Here is a 16,773-nt window from a genome sequence, read left to right as displayed (position 1 = left end):
GAGCAGCTTGTTTATTCACTGATGGAGAAAATAAATATGAGTTTGTGGTATTACCTCATTAATATGATAAATATTAAAATTCTGAGTCTGAATTTTCTTGTAGTTCCCCTTTAAGACAAAATCCCTACATGCTGCAGCTGTAGCCGCTGTTTATGATCCAATTTAGCCTTTTTTTCCTTTTTTTTTAAAGGATTAAAATAAAGAGCGTTTTAAAAATTATAACTGAATTTTTGACTGGATGCAATAAACATTTTTAAAGTCTCACAGAGGGGGAGCACGACTTTGAGATATTCTAATAAAAATCAACCAAACAACTTTCTGGTGGCTGTGACGATGAGAAAAGCAACTTCTCTGCTGCTCTCACATTATTACCGGACATGAATTTTCCTTGTGAGACTCAACAAACTGCTTTTATTACAAAATGACATGATGATCATAGAAAAAGTCGATGACAGTATCATAAAATATAAACATGACAGTTAAAGATACAAACAGGACACCTTCAGACAAACATGCAGACGTTTCCCCAAGCAGCAAAAATAAGTTTGTGAATTAAAGACGATCTAAACTGTTGATTTCAGCTCCAAAAAGTTTATTTTTCATTGTTTAACTGTTGACAGAGGTGTTTAATGCTCAGTTGTTTGTATGGTATCAGTGCTGGGTGACGTTATGTTCAGAGATAGTCCGATGGCCGACAGCCTGCAGGACTCACACCGACTGAAGACTCCACCCACGGATGGAGACGGCAGGAAGTGATCAGTGAACTCACCTGCTGAGCCGAGCAGACACTCCCGATGAGGTGAGTAAATCTTCTCTTCACTCATCTGCAAACATTTTAGTTGCATCCCAGCAGTCTGATCACAGAGCAGGAGGAGCGAAGGGTCAAATATCAAAGTCAAACTTCAAACATTTTAAATGAGTGAGCAACAGAAGTCTCCCACTCAGATTAGAGTGATGTATCATGACTTCACCTGGAAAACTGCATCCGCAAAGAGGAAGTACTGAAGAAACATCGACTGTACGGGATAACCTCATCAACAGAACAACTTATCTCCTGGAAAGTGTCTCAGAGAGTTGAAGAGACAAAGCCGTGTGTCTTTGCGGCTGGTTTGACAGAGATCTGTTCTAAAATGTTTGAAAACTTAAAACCTGCGTAGTTTCTTCCTCTAAATCATCAGGTAATGGTGGAAACTGAGCTACGTTTGTAGTTCATGTTCAATGGACAAGATGCGCTAAGATCAGCAAATGAAATATAGGATTACAACTGTTTCACTGTGAAACGCTGAGGAAGGTAATATAATAAACGGCTGTAACAGTCAGATGGAGATAAAAATGATAAAATAACCAAGTGCATTATTTAAATAATAAAAAACTAAACTTCCTGAGGTTCACAGGAACAAAAGAAACTTTAAATGAGCCGGACTGACACTGCAGGTTCTCCTGAACCAAACGGTTTATGACACTTGGTGCTGACTGATGAAAAACAAAATAAACACAGTCAGGCGCCTGAAAACTTGTTCTAGGTCTCTGAAGGTTAATACACTTTTTTTTCAGGCATATTTAGGTGGCTGGTGTCTATGGGTGAGGGCGGAGGTATACACTCTACTGCGTGCCCATCTAGTTGCAACTATAATCCCCAACATGAGAAGACATGAGGAGACTTTTTTGGCTCTTTTAGGGGAAAACAAATCGTCCGAGAGGCCGGGCTGTTTGTTCTTCAGTCCACGTCTCGACGCACACGTGGATCCTGGAGGATTTGACCTCTGACCTCTGTCGACGCCACAGTCTGACCCCCGTCACTGAAACGTTGGAGCGAACCGTTTCTCCCCAGCGTGAACGGTGACGTGGCGGCGCAGGTGGCTGCCGGAGATGAAGGTCTTGCCGCAGTACGAACACCTGAACTGTTTGCAGTCCGTGTGCACGGTCATGTGCACCTTCAGGGACCCCGACTGGGCGAAGCGTTTCCCGCAGTGGACGCAGCCGTAGCGCTTCTCTCCGGTGTGCACGCTCTGGTGGCGTTTCAGGTTGCTGGAGTCAGAGAAGCGTTTGCCGCACAGTGCGCAGATGAAGGGCTTCTCGCCCGTGTGGACCCTCATGTGGGTCTTCAGGTTCTTCAGGCAGGCCAGAGTTTTACCACAAAAGTTACAGGCGAACGTCTTCCCCCCGCTGTCCCCCCGGCTGTGTCCGGATGCCCTGCCGACACCGCCCTGATGCCTCCACCTGTCCCTTCTGATGAAAGCGTGTTGTCTCTCTGTCGCCTCCTTCCTCACAGGAGGCTGCGGCGGATGGTCTGCAGATAACGGCGCCCTCTGCTGGTTGTTCTGGAAGCCTGCAGGCGGCTGGCACTCTGCTGCAGACTGAGCCACCTCGCTGACGGTGAAAGTGAAGCTGCTGCTGCCGCCGGAGTCGGACGCAGCTGGACCACTCGCACCGGCGTTCAACACGTATGAGCAGCCGGGATCCTCACTCAAAGGATTCTGGGTAGTTAAGGAGCCTTGCTGAAGCTGCGGCTCGTACATCAGACAGTCGTAACTGCTGCTCTCTGACCTCAGGCCGGTGGTCAGAGACACGGAGGTGGAGCTGACTTCCTCGCTCATCCACGACGGAGTCGAACTGCCACCTTCGCCTGCTGCTTCCTGTTTGGTCACTGGGGGCGGAGCTTCTGTCTCGGTCGTCTGACCTACAACAGCATGATGAAACTGTTCTGGAGAGAAAGAAAAGCAGAACATCAGTCGTCGTTGAAATGGTGCAGAAAGATGATTCTTTTGTTTCCACCTGGACTTTTTAAAATCAGAAATCTGCCTCCACCTTTTTACAGCGTTCTCAAAAACTTACATCAAATACACCAATATTTAAACTGGTTTGCCTCAAATAAACTCAGTTTTAAGATAAATTCAAATAAAACTGCACTCGACCACAGAAGATGCATCGACACTTTGCTGGCAGGGCAGACATTCAATTTACAAGTTATCATATTTCGGACAAAGGTTCACCGCAGAGGTTCAAGTCCAAAACACGACATAAGTAATGATTAATTCGGTGTTATAACCTTTTAGTCCAACAGCACAAAACTGAGCCTGAACTACACCACAGGTGCCATGTGGCTTATTGTTGGTGGCCACAGTCTTTAATTTCTAGACGTCAGGCCCAACGTGGCCTGAGTTTGGTTATCCAGCACTCAGCGGCACGTCTCACTATAGCGGTCGCCTCAGGCTCGGCCCGGATGATGTCGCACGAGTTTGTTCTCTAGATGTCCCGATCAAATGCAACTCCAGGTGCAGATTTGAAAGAACAAAATAAGTTAAGACTAAATGATGCTTTTAAATGGATGATAAATCTGTCTAGTTGTTGTTTTGTTGACAGATTTATCAACTTGTGATTTAAGCTCTAGTTTGGACCCAGCCTGACTCCAGTGTGGATCCAGTCTTGGATATAAAGAAACAAAAGTCCATATGTTGTCCAGCGTTGAGTGTTTGTGCTCTGTTAATTTAAGAAACTGTACTTACTGTCCTGCTCGGACTGAGACCAGGACTCGTCGTCGTCCTCCACTTTGATCACTGCGGTCGTCAGTGTGACCACCTCACCTGCAGCAGGCTGCGATCACAGCAGAGACAGACAGAGTGAGACATGAGGACGGAGATCAGGTCGTCTGCAGCTCTGACATCCTGCCAACAATCCTCCTCTACTCACCGTCCCCTGTGTGGTGTCTTTGCCAGAGTCTGAGGACGGATCGGCGTCTCCACGCAGCAGAGTCTCCTGGTTGGACACTCTGGACTGTGGCGCCTCGCCTGGAGGAGACAAATCACAATTAGATTTCTGGATCATCTGCAGCGAGGCAGGTGCTCAAAACACAAACCTGCTGTGTTCATGTGTTGTTTTAATGCTCTTCATGGATTTTAATGACTCAACATCTGAAAAAAACATATCAACAGTCCAACAGGAAGAGGACATGACTTCAGCTCTCACTTCACTTCAGCCAGGACAGGCAAGAAAAGTAGCGTTGATGTCAGTGTAAAACACTATAAACATATTTTAATTAGCAGTAATGGAGTAATAGATTACTTCAGTAATACTACAGCTATGTCACGTAACACGTTACAATCTGCGTTACCGACAGAAAAGTTTTTATTTTTGTTTTTTAAAGAATCCATCCACACCAACATGAACATGATGATGATGATGATGAAGCCAAATCCTCAGAGCCACTTTAAATTTAACTTCAAGTCACATGTGTCCGTTCACTCCTTGTTCAGTGGACTACAATAAAAATAAGACTGTGATCCTGTCTGCTCTCACTGAGTCCAACACCATTCATTTATTTAATAACAGACATTATTTAGGCATTTTGTTGAAAAGTAACTAAAAAGTAGTGTAATAAGTAATAGATTACTCTACACAGACAGTAATATCGTAACGTAATGTATTACTTTAGGTAACTAGTAATATGTAATGTATGTAACACTGAACACGCGAGACATTATCGGTGAACTTTTAAATGTACGTTTTTTCAGGGGGACCCTGGCAGAGTCGCTCCCCGCTGCGCGGACTCTGTCTCCGGCCTCGGAGAGTAAACACACCCTGTGCTGGGGACCGGGACCTGGACCTGTACCAGGGCCCCTCTCTGTCGGTGCCGGTCGCGTCTCCGGGTCGGTCCGACATTTTCTTACCTCGCGGCGCTGCGCTCCTCCTCGGCTCGTTGCCAGGGTGATGGGCGGGCGGCAGAGCTCGAGCGCGGCCGCCGCCGCCGCCGCCGCCGCCGAGCAGCAGCGCGCTGCCGCCCGCGGTGGCCGCGGCTCGCAGCGCGCTGGCCCGCGCGGCCCGCAGCTCCATGAGCCGCAGCTTCCTCCGCAGCACCTCGTTCTCTTTGCGGCTCCGGGAGATCTCCAGCTGCAGCACCGTGTAGCCGCTGTCCACCAGCTCGCAGATCTCCGCCACCGCGGTGTTTGCCAGCACCTCCATGATGGAGGCGAGCTGCGCGTGGAAGGCGGCGGCCGGGGACATGTTTTCACTTCAGCGCGTCTAAAACGGAACAAGTCGGGTCACTGGGTCCGAACGGGACCGAACAGGAGGCCTGGTGGAGGATTTAAACCTGGATGCAGATCCCCTCCTGATGTAAACAGTCCCGAGGCGAACCAGGAAGTGATGCAGGGGCTAAAAACATCAAAACCACGCCAGACAAGCCGGAGTGCGCATGCGCAAAGTATCATTTTACATTATTTTCTGCGTTTAGTTAAAGAGGCACCATGTAGTTTAGAAAGAAGTTCAAACAGTTTAATATTTACAATATTAATGAGGTCATAACACAAAAACATTTTCCCATCAGTGAATAAACGAGCTGCTCTCTGGAGCTAGAGAGGTGGCAGGGTCCGCCACATATCAACACAGGAAAACAGTATAAAGTGTGTTGTCCTTTAAGGTCAGTTTGTTTATTCAGTCATGAAGACAAAGAAAGTTTGTTTAGTCAGAAAAAAATCAGCCAATGAGGATCTTTCTCTGCTCATTAACATTTATTCACACACGATTGTTGTTCATGTTTACATGATTAAAGGGACAGTTCACCCCGAAACAAAAAGTCAGTCATCATCTCCTCCCTCCAGGCTGATGGAGCGTCGCATTGTCTCCTGACCAGCTGAAGCAGCTGGGGGAAGCTGGGTGATGGTGGAGGAGCTGTATGGAGCCATTTGTTTTTGTTTTTCCGCTTGATTTTTAACATTTTAAAACGGCTACGACAACTTGAGCCACCTTTCCATCTATGTTGGGATGAGTACGGACTGAATTGTCAGGAAGACTGTTCTGTATGTTAACATTTTAACACGGGAATCAGAAATAGTTTTTTTATGGCTCTGACATCAGTTAATTATCTACCAGGACGACAACATCATAAAAGTATTTCATCATCACAACAATCTGATATTTCTTTTACGACACACAGCTTTTCACCTTTAGATTTCTCTCTTGCAAGTTTTTTATTGCTTCAGCTGCTGAACTCCCGTCACACGTTCTTACCTTTTATAAAACAAATCAATTTTTACAAAATAACTGATACAAAATGATTTTAAGATTGTTTTATTAATCAAGAATTACACACAAACAAAAGAACTGCATGTGACTCGTAAGTATGTATTATGAAATGTTTTTGGACCTGTACGCTTTATACATCTTAACAGCAGAGGCTCATTAGCAACTTTTAGGTTTCATTATGAAATCAGGCGTCTCTGTTTTGATGAGCCGCTTTAGTCTCTTGATTTATTTGTTAAATAAAGCAGAAAGAAGTTTAAAATGCCCGTCATCAGTTGAGGTAACATCCTCAGACGTCTTGTTTTGTTTGATCAACACACCAAAATTCAGAGATAATCACTTCATTATAATGTTATATATAAAACAGAACGGCGAATGATCGAACTTGAGAAGCTGGAAACATCAAATCTGTCATTTTTGCTTCACAGACAACTTGACCCACAACGTTTCACCCTTGACAGACTCATGTTGCAGCTCTCGCTCAAAGTAGTAAAGTGAGACTCCTTCTTGAACACGCAAGATATTTTAAAACCTTGGAACTCAACTTGTGTTCTGCGCTAAAACCAACTCCCTCTGAGTTGTTCTGGATATTTATACGACAGAAGAGTTTGGAGTGAAACCTCCACACGTTCAGTCACCGGTCGGGACGTTGGGGTGGCATTTCTTCATGTGTAACTTGAGGCTGTATTTGACGATGAAGCTCCTGGAGCAGAGCGTGCAGGCGTACGGCCGCTCTCCGGAGTGAACGCTCAGGTGCGACTTCAGGTGAGCCGACTGGGTGAACTTCTTGCCGCACTGGTCGCAGCTGAACGGCCTCTCGCCCGTGTGGATCCGCATGTGGACCTCCAGGTTCTGAGAGGTGGCGTACGTCCTGCTGCAGATGGAGCATACAAAACGCTTCCCTCGCGAGCCGGCGCTCGACTGAGAGTGACCCGATTGGTCCCTGTAGAGGGTGAAGTTCATCATGTCGGCGTTTTCGTACTCAAATGCAGAGTTGCTGCTTTCAGACAGCTGAGAGTCTGTGGACGTCGAGCCTGAGACGCTGACCAGTTTGATCCCGAAAGCGTCGCCGTCTGTGTTCTCGTTTTGGTGAAACTGAGTGAAAGTCATCTGGCTTTTGGACTGTTTGGTCCACGTCAGGCTGAGATCTAGTTCTGCTCTGTTTGTCGGAGACTGAGACTCCATCAGAGCGCTGTTACCAAAATAAGCTGTTCGTCTGTTAGCGCTGGGAGGGACCAGCGAGCACTCCTGGTGGACCAGCTGGACGTCCGTGTCCATCTGCGAGGAGTAGGAACAGACCGACTCGCCGGCGTCCATCTCATCGACGCCGAGCTGGCCGGAGCGGCCCGGCTCGCTGCGGGGAGAGTCCAGAGTGTAGACGGACAGGCTCTTCTTCTGTGTGCCTGCTTTCAGTGTGAGCTGCTCAGAGGACAAGTTCCTGTCAGACGCTTCGCTTCCCGGCCAGTGTCTCTTCATACTCCGGCTGCTGGGGGTCGACGTGGCCGTCCCTCCGTCAGCAGCTGTTTTGTGATCTGAAAGAAGAAACCGAACACATCACCGAGCTGAAAATATGTTTCCACTGCTTTACTGTAACATCCTGCAGGTCCAGTCTTCACTCTACCCTTCAAGTCAGCAGCTCAGACTGATCACTCACACTTTTACATTATCAAACACTTATACTGTTTGTAATGTAATGGATTACCGGGGCAGATATCGTATCAGGAAGTAAACATAACCATATATCGGCTTACTCCTTGCATCTTATTCTGCATTATGGTCTATAAAAACTTTTCATAATTGCATATATTGGACTATAAACACACACATATCAATATACCTTGAAATACATGACTTTATATCTGAGTACGTGTGGACAGGGCCTGTATCGTTCAGACTCACCTTCATCAAAGGTGTCGTTAGTGTCCGAGTCCTCATCTTTAATCAACACCACGTCTGGAAGCTGGAAGAGATTTGATTAAAAGTTAAAACAGTCGTACAGCCACAAGAGTAATGATACTGGTGCGTCTAATAAATATCATTCAGTTATTAACCTGTGAACAGTCACACAAGTGATGCATTTATACAGGAGATGTTGACTTGAGATAAAGTTGATAACATGCAAACTAATCAAGATAAAATGTCCCCCGAGTCCCGATTAGCTGACTTATCTTTAAGGTTAATTAAGTTTTAATGACAAACAGGAGAGGTTGTAACACTGGATTAAACTACAGCCGAGTGATTTACTACAACTGTACAAATGTTAATAAGACTTCTGAGTGACTGAGATCACCGTCCACGCCTGTGTGCTTCTGTATGGACACTTGATTTGGGAGCAGTTAATCCCGTTATCTCAAAATCCTCATTTAATCATCACATCACCAAAAAAAAAGAAAAAAAAGAAAACGACCTTTGGGTTTTTCAAGATGGCAAGAAAATTAACACGTTATCACGAAAATGACTATTTCAGCCCGAGGTAACGAGACTGAGATGATGAAAATAAATAAATGGTTATCGTGAGATAAGGGATCGACGTCGCCGTGCACTGAGCGTGCGCAGAGGTCTGCAGCAGAGATAAGGAGATAATTAACTTCTGATCTGGAGATTATACGGGATTAAATATAATTGCAACCACATCTGGTTTCATCATATACAGCAGCTGATGTATATTCTCCAGGCCTAATGGCACAATATGAAAGGATGCAGTGATTTTTATCTCCCTGAAATCCTAAATATCGTCGTTAAGGACTTTTTATTTTGTGGGAATAAATCAGATGTTTGTCCTCATGTAATTGTGCTTTTATAAAAGGTTTACAAGACACGTGTTGTCATAAAAATACCATTTCCTGGACCACTGGAGATTAAATGTCACGTTCAGTTTTAAAACTAGGATGTCACAATGTTTATTGTTATATGTTTTCTTTATCTTTGTAGGCTAACTGTGATCGATGACCTGATTATCCTGCTGTTGTTTTAATAACAACAGTTACAGTACAAACCTTCCATTACACCTTTAAAGGAGCATTCTGTAGTTTTTAGGGGAAGAAATGTTACTGAGAAGAGAAAGATCTTCATCGACTGAAACAAACTAAATAATAATAAAAAATAAACTGAATAAACAAACTGACCTTAAAGGACAACACAATTTAAACTGTTTTACTTTGTTTATGTGTGGCGGACCCTGCCACCTTTCCAGCTTCAAACACTGTTCCTCTGAGTTTGTTATTACCTCATTAATACTGTAAATATTAAAACTCTGAGTTTGAACTACAAAACTACACAGTGGCCCTTTAAATGATTGACCCTCCCTGATTAATAATCAATACAATAAATCATAATTAATCTCCCATTATTCCTCTGCACGGTTGTAAAAGTCTCAACATGTCCTTGTTAGATTAACCAGCCTCTCTTCAGCAGCGTTTATCGATACGTCATGTCCAATAATTAACTAGATTATCGAGGTAAAAGGGGGAAACGCTGACGGAGGCGGACATGTTCACCTCCTCCCGCACCACCACGGTGACCACAGCTGCTCCGTCTCCTCCGGGAGCAGCAGCGGCGTCTCCTCCGTCGCTGTCCCGCGGCTGCTGCTGTGTTTCCGGCTGCTGTGCGCTGCTCTCCGCGGCGGGTGCGACCACCACCACCGGTCCCGGTCCCGGTCCCGTCCCGCCGCCGCTGCCTCGGACCACGATGGACTCGATGAGGTGCAGCTTCTTCTTCAGGTCCTCGTTCTCCTGGTGGCTGCGGCTGATCTCCATCTGCAGCGCGGCGTAGCCTTCGTCCACCACCTCGCAGATCTCCGCCACCGCCGCTTTGGTCATCGCGCCCATGATGATGGACAGCTGCTCGTGGAGCGCTTTGCTGCTTAGCACGGCCATCCCGAACCCGCCCGGACCGAAACCCGTGTCCGACCGGGACAGCACGACGCTCCGACGGGGTTCTGAGACGGGACGAGCGGTAACGTTTGACGTCGGTGGGTCTGTTTGGACCTGAGGGCTCCCTGCACTGATTACAAAGAAGAAGAAGAAGAAGAAGAAGAAGAAGAAGAAGACGAAGAAGAAGATGGGACTATCTACTTCCGGCCGACTCGCACTTCCGGAATAACAAAGTTGACTTCAAAATAAGAGCCTTTGTTATTGTTATTGAAACACGAACTAGACAGAGAGATAAAAAGGTAGATAAAAAAAAATACAAGTGAATATGTTTAAAAAATAAATAGGCAGAAACAAAAATGTGATTTAAGAACATAAAAACTGAATAAATGAAATATGCTGAAAAAGCGTGTGTCTCTTCCCTGACCTCTCCCCAGGTCTCAACATGGAGTTTATTTTCTTCATTTGGTGATTAATGTTATTTTTCTAATAATTTCTGGATCGATATGATATATTAAAGTAAGTTGACTCATTTATTAGTGTGTCTACCTGCTTATACCATATGTATTATTTTTTAAAGGATAAAGTCGTATAGGATTCTTATAAGATAAATCCTGTAATGCTAAAGGATGAAGCCCTGTCCAACTTTATCCTATAGGATTGTCATTCCTATTAGAATCCTATAGGACTTTATGACTAGGGTAAACAATTTAAAAGTCAGATACCAAATAGAATTAATGGGATGATAAAGAAGACAACTGAAAATAAATATGTAGATAGCAAAAAAATAAGCTGAATGAAGATTGAATGAATGGGTATGTTAATAAAGAATTCAATAGATACAAATCAAATACTAATAGATAAAAAAAAATGGTTGTTAATAGATAAACAAGCAAATTCAACCAAGTTGCTGCATGATTTTGAGAAAGACAATCGAATTTTAATACACGTGAACAAAATTAAAGCAGGTAGCACATTTTAATTCTTAAATTGAAGACTTTGGTTGTTTGAAGGCAGAGTGTTAGTTACCCACAGGGTTTTGTATTATTAAATGATTATTAAAAACTGCCCCCCGAGTGTCATCACCACTGAGATTCAGCATCGTTAACTTTTGCAGTTAGAAATGCAAACCTGACTGAGTTAAAGATGATTTTTGCTTTTTCCACACTAATGTTAATGCATTCAATAGGCCTGTATGTGTGTGTGTGTGTGTGTTATGAATGGTTTCTTTTGTGTACACATTGAAAAGCTGTTTTCTGCTGAGTGAATGGTGAGCAGCATTCATGTGCGCTGCTATTGTTCCGACTGGAAACACACAGAAAAGACAATGTTGGACCGATGTGCTGGCTCGCTGATAAATGGGCCTTTTATTAAATTTCAGATCTTTCCCTGGCAACAGAAAATCCTTACTTCTGATTGGCTGTCAGGCATCTGTTAAAATATGTTTAACCACATCTTAAATCTAAACTCAAGGTGTACTAACCTGCAGGTAACCATAGTGACAGTACCGATGCATCACACCTTTATTAGCAGCTAACTCACGAACATGTTAGGGACTCTGCATGTAAAGGTGGTACGGCAGCGGATACTTCTGTATCTGTTGTCAGATGGCAGCAGGGTGAACAGACTGTGGCTGGGTGGGTGTTGACCTTTAGGCTTTTTAGACTCCTCACTCAACTGATATCACTCATAAATACACAACATTTCACAAAGACGACAGAATATCAAAAAACAAACATTTCACGAAACACCTTTTCTGAAATGTGATTTCTAAAATGTTGCCGTCTTATAAAATGTCATATTCGTGTTCTCTGAAATGTTTTGTGAATTTTGTGTTTTTTCTCTTGTGAAATGTCATTGTATTTACTGAAATGTTTTTCTCTATATGTCATGCTTTGTGCATTTTTAAAATGTTTTTTGTGAAATGTTACGACCTTCAGGGCCACCGTACTACCGTCTTCCTCTCGTCTGTGAAGTTTTTTTTGTTGCTGTCACTCTTTGATATGAATAAATCGCACACTGAAAAGAACAAACTCCGCCCAAGATTGCACACTTTTAATTCCAGATAAACACCAACCGATAAACATTCACATGCTTCTTACAGGCGCTGCTCTCTACGGGAATCACTGTCAACAGGCAGTCGTTGTCGAGGCCAAAAGTGTTGAAGTGGACCCAAAACGTCCCACGGTTCTGTTTGAGGTAAGAAGTGATCTGGATCGGGGCTGAAGTCCCTTTTTATTCATCTCAGGTCTTTACCAAGGCAGTTCAGATGGTTAAAATATGTATAAGGCCCGACAAAATTAAACAGTCGTACTTATTGATGAGTTATTCAGTGGAAAAGCACTCATACTTCAACTTTAAAGGGGCACTATGTAGAATTTGGAAAAGAAATTCAAACTTTAATATTTACAATTTTAATGAGGTAATAATACAAACTGTTTCCATCAGTGAATAAACAAACTGTTCTCAGAGGAAAATAAGGTGGCAGGGTCCGCCACATATAAACAAAGTGACACAGTATAAACTGTGTTGTCCTTTGAGGTCAGTTTGTTTATTCAGTTTATTCAGTCATGAAAACAAAGAGAGTTTGATTATTTAGTTTGTTTAGACAGAAAAAAAAAAATCAGTCAGTGAATTACAGTGATTTCAATTTCGGCTCCAAAACTGCAGAGTGCTCCTTTAAAAGATCTATTTAAATCAGAAGTTCAGTATCAGCAGTAAGGTTCTGGTCCATCACAGTTTGGAGCTCCTCCCAGTACCATGAGTGCCTCATTTCAGCCGGTCACACCACGATGTTCTGCCCTGACAGTGTTTGTGTCTCGTGCTTCCTGCTGAGTTAAAGAGGGGGCAGCGCTCTGCTCAGCCGGATGGTGTTTCTGCTGATGGATCCTCAGGTTCTGCTTCCCGGCAAATCTTTTCCCACAATGCTCGCAGGCGAACGGGCGCTCGCCGGTGTGGACGCTCTGGTGCGTCTTCAGGTGTCCCGACTGCGTGAAGCGCTTCCCGCACTGAGCGCAGCTGTACGGCCGCTCGCCTGTGTGAACGCGCACGTGCGTCTCCAGGCTGCGGGACGACGTGAAGCACTTCCCGCAGTAAGTGCAGAGGAAGCGCCGGTCCCTGCAGTACCTGTTCAGGTCCAGTGGGTCCATTCTGGGTCCACCGAGACTGAGTGCTAAAGGGAAGCCTGCAGCGTTCAGGTCTGACACTTTGTCCAGGAGCGAAGGCCGATGAGTGACGGGCACCATGCTCGGCAGGCCCTGATTGGTCCATGAGGAGCACAGATCCAGCTCTGTGTCAAAGGGGAGGGAGCTGATCAGAGACACGCCCTTCTTCAGCTCGGAGGTCCCCGGCAGGGAGGCGGGGCTTCCTCCCGGCCCGAGGAGGAACGACTTCCTCTTCTGGACTACAGGCGGAGCTTCACAGTCCGACTCTGAGGCCAAGTCAAACACGACGCCTGGAGAGCTGCTCTGAGCGCCCCCTGCAGGGCCCGGAGACCCCGGAGACCCCAGTGCACTGTGGGATTCATGATGGTCGACCCGCTCCGACGGTCTGTTACTGTTCTGATCCCACGCCCTCATGTCGGCTGCTGAGGTGGAGATCATCATCCCTGAGGGTCCTTCTTCACTGTCATCTGCATCTGACAGCTGCACCTCCGTCCCTGCAGACACACAAACCAACAAACTCTCAGTTTAAACACAGCAGCAGCGACTTCAAGGTGATTTTGTTTTCAACAGCACAAAGACTGAAGATGAGACACACACTCCTGTCAACATGTCTATTTTTAAATAAAGAGCCAGTCTACACATCTTTGGTGTTCAGTGTTTGTGGCTCCAGAGGAAGCTGCCTCCAGTGATGTCACTCAGTGTTGTTGCATTGTGGGTAATGTAGGCACCAGACAGATAGAAAAAAGGTGATATCTCTGGTTCTGCTGTATCCATTTTGATCATTTGTTTTGAAACCGTCCATAATGAGTCCAACGGTGTTAAAGGAGTGCAATGATAGACCAATGGACTGCTTTTCAAAACCTGGTGCCTACATTTCCCACAATGCAACTTGGGCCTAACTTGTTATTTCAGCCAGAGCTTTTCTGCCTGAAATAAACACTCTGTGGACACGGGCCCTTATAAGAGTGCGATGATAGACCAAAACCTGGTGCCTACATTACCCACAATGCAATGCAATTTCAGAAAAAACTCTGTATGGTAGTGACTGGAATTTATTGATCCAGTTTCAGTTGTGTCATGAATCACACCAAACTTTCCAAGTCAAGTTTGTCTTAATTAAAATAAAACCTCATGTAGTTTTGATTTAAAGCGCTCAGTGAACTACATCGTCTCATCAGCACCAGAACCAACACCAACATGGAGCCAGCTGGGCTCAGAAAAGCTTGTTAAAAGAGAGTTGGTTCTGGTTCAGTTCTGTGAGCTGCTGATATACAGGAGCAGCTCTACAATGTTTCAGTCAGAAGTCAGTTCAATTATATTTCCACCTATTTGTACAAACATAATTTAATTTAACGTGTCTTTGTTCGGCTCTGTTCTGGTTCAGCCTGTGTGTCTGTTTCCATCTCTGCTTGTGGGAACTGAGTGTCTCGTCAAGAGCAACTTTAAACCGGGGTCAGATTTCCCTCTTGTGTTCTCATTACTGATTCTGATCAGTCTGATGTTCGTACAAAGAATCGAGCCTCATTTAGTCTTTTTTCTATAAAAAACACAAGACCGACTTATTTAAATCGCCAACAGTCACTTTCTTGTGTGTTTGAACAAAGCTGACGCGTCCTTCATTAGAGTCTCACTGACCTCAGACCTACTTTCATCTTCCTGCTCTGTGGTCACGATCGGAGGTATTTCTGTGCTGCGGCTGCTGTTCCTCTGAGAACGTTAGTTACATTTATTTAGCGTTAGTTCCTGGATCGTTAATGTTCTTCTCTCACCGTCTTCGTTGAGAAGCAGCTCGTCTGTGACGTCGGTGTCGTTCGCCTCCTCTTTCGCAGCCTCCGTCTTTATCAACACGACGTCCTGATTGTTCGTCTCCTCTGCAGCAGAAGAGTCCTGAGAGTAAAAAACACACAACGAGGACGTAAAACGACTGACAATTATTTGAACCAGATGTCGTACATAGTTACTAAACATGGCTGATGCATTTCAACAAGCTGAAGAAAAGTAATACACTTAATAAATAAATAATACGCTTAGTGTCCTGCTCCACTGTATGTTACTGATATTATCATTCATGTTGTTATAAATGTCTTTACTGAGCTGAAGATAAACACTGAACACACGTCACTCTGTCCTCTCACCTCTTTGGTTGCAGCGTTCAGCGTCGTCATCGCCTCCAACACAGGGACCCGTCCAGTTATTCTGAGGTTTGTCTTTGGGAGTTTGACCCCGACTCCAGCTGGTAACGCACGTCCTGCAAGAGCAACAACAATATTACAATGTTGGCTCCTCGCAGGGGGGAGATGAAGGACAGGCTCCCTGAAGCTGACTGCTCCATCACTCGATTACTGAAGTGCATTAGCTGCCAAATATAATCGTTTCAGTCATTTGCTGGTTCTGGTGAAGATTTCCCTCGTTTCTTTGTCAGTTATGACAGTAGATGAAGACTCTTTGGGTTTTGGGCTGTTGGTCGGACAGAAGAATTGATTTGAAGATGACATATGAAGAGAAAACAATTAAACAAACGCGCCTATAACAACGTCAAGAACTGTATCATTAGGGACATTTCTCATTATTCTGAGATAATTACTATTCTGAGATCCAAATCATCATTTCCCCAGTATTTTGAGATACTTAATCGTTGTTCTGGGATACTGGGTCATTATTCTGTGAAAGTTTCTTATTATTTTAAGATATTAAGTCATTATTTTTGAGCTACTCTGTCAACAACCCTGCTCTTTATAATCGCAGGGACCTCTCCACACAGGAGTGGGAGTGACCAGATGAAACGGTTGTAAAAGTTGTCACCGGGTGCAGTTTGAAGTTTTATCTGAACGCCGAATTCATCCTGAGACCCACCAGAACCAGCTGTACTGACCACGTTTGTGTGCACGAACGAAAACATGCGCCTCGCAGCACGGAGGCGTTAAATGAACACTTTTCCAACGGAGTTCGGTGCGCAGCGCTCCGGACGCGGCGCCATGAGGAGCAGGACGCGTCCGGACACCATCCCCGGTGTCACCGAGACACAGCCGCCGGACGGACCGAGCGAATGGACCGTCTGCTGTTCGGACACTCACCCACAGCGAAGTCCACCAGCCCCCCGCCGACCGCCTCCTGCAGCATCGGGACGGCGCCCCGGTGTCCGCGGGCGATGACGGTCTCGATCAGCTCCAGCTTCCTCCGCAGCGCCTCGTTCTCCTGGTGGCTGCGGCTGATCTCCAGCCGCAACACGGCGCAGCTGTCGTCCACCAGCTCGCTGATCTCCGCCACCGCCGCTTTAGTCAGCGCCTCCATGATGGACGTCAGCTGAGAGCGAAACGCCGCGTGAGTCGTCATGTCGGTCGGACGTGAAGCGGCACCAGACACCGGGGACGAGGCTCACGCGACCATCGGCGGACAGCGCGGCGCGTTCAGGGGCAGAGGGCAGCGTCCGGAGAGCGGAGGGCGGCTGCGTCGCGCTGCTTCACACCGAGCAGGGAGCGCCCGGGCCCGGACACACGGAGCGAGGCTGCGGCTGCGGCTGCGGCGGACCGTTGTTGTTTGTTGTTGCTCGGTTTGTCTCCTCCTGCGCGTGTCGTTCAACAACTTCCGCAATGCCCCTTTCAAAATAAAAGATCAGAGCGGCGTACTGCGCTGATCCTAGCTGCGAGTTTATTAAATAATTCATTATTAATCAGTTATTAATTAATTGTTTATTTGTTTGAAATATTTATAAGATTGTAGTT

At 45.5% G+C, this 16,773-nt stretch overlaps 1 protein-coding gene across 1 annotated transcript; it reads right to left on the bottom strand.

Moving 5' to 3' along the window:
• Positions 1 to 575: 575 nt before the first annotated feature.
• LOC141017095 (uncharacterized) lies at positions 576 to 16,578 on the bottom strand. Its single transcript, XM_073491711.1, has 12 exons — positions 16,126 to 16,578; positions 15,187 to 15,299; positions 14,821 to 14,938; positions 12,674 to 13,545; positions 11,965 to 12,077; positions 9,516 to 10,107; positions 7,918 to 7,978; positions 6,653 to 7,550; positions 4,578 to 5,008; positions 3,691 to 3,842; positions 3,507 to 3,594; positions 576 to 2,704 (listed from the first exon to the last, which is right to left on the bottom strand). Exons 1-12 carry the CDS (start codon positions 16,382 to 16,384, stop codon positions 1,797 to 1,799), a joined length of 4,605 nt encoding a protein of 1,534 aa, XP_073347812.1. The 5' UTR covers positions 16,385 to 16,578; the 3' UTR covers positions 576 to 1,796.
• Between the last annotated feature and the right edge of the window lie 195 nt (positions 16,579 to 16,773).

The sequence above is a fragment of the Pagrus major genome, chromosome 21, assembly GCF_040436345.1.
Source record: "Pagrus major chromosome 21, Pma_NU_1.0".
NCBI lineage: Eukaryota > Metazoa > Chordata > Actinopteri > Spariformes > Sparidae > Pagrus > Pagrus major.
Note: the sequence above shows the minus strand (reverse complement) of the source record. Positions and strands in the feature narration are given on the sequence as shown.

What these genes read in the sequence shown, in the direction of transcription:
- LOC141017095 (XM_073491711.1), bottom strand. Translation starts at nt 16,384, where the DNA reads ATGACGACTCACGCGGCGTTTCGCTCTCAGCTGACGTCCATCATGGAG. An exon ending in GCTGGTGGACTTCGCTGTGG is followed by an intron (nt 15,300 to 16,125) that starts GTGAGTGTCCGA and finishes TTGCTCTTGCAG; the next exon opens with GACGTGCGTTACCAGCTGGA. An exon ending in TAACGACACCTTTGATGAAG is followed by an intron (nt 7,551 to 7,917) that starts GTGAGTCTGAAC and finishes TTCTTCTTTCAG; the next exon opens with ATCACAAAACAGCTGCTGAC.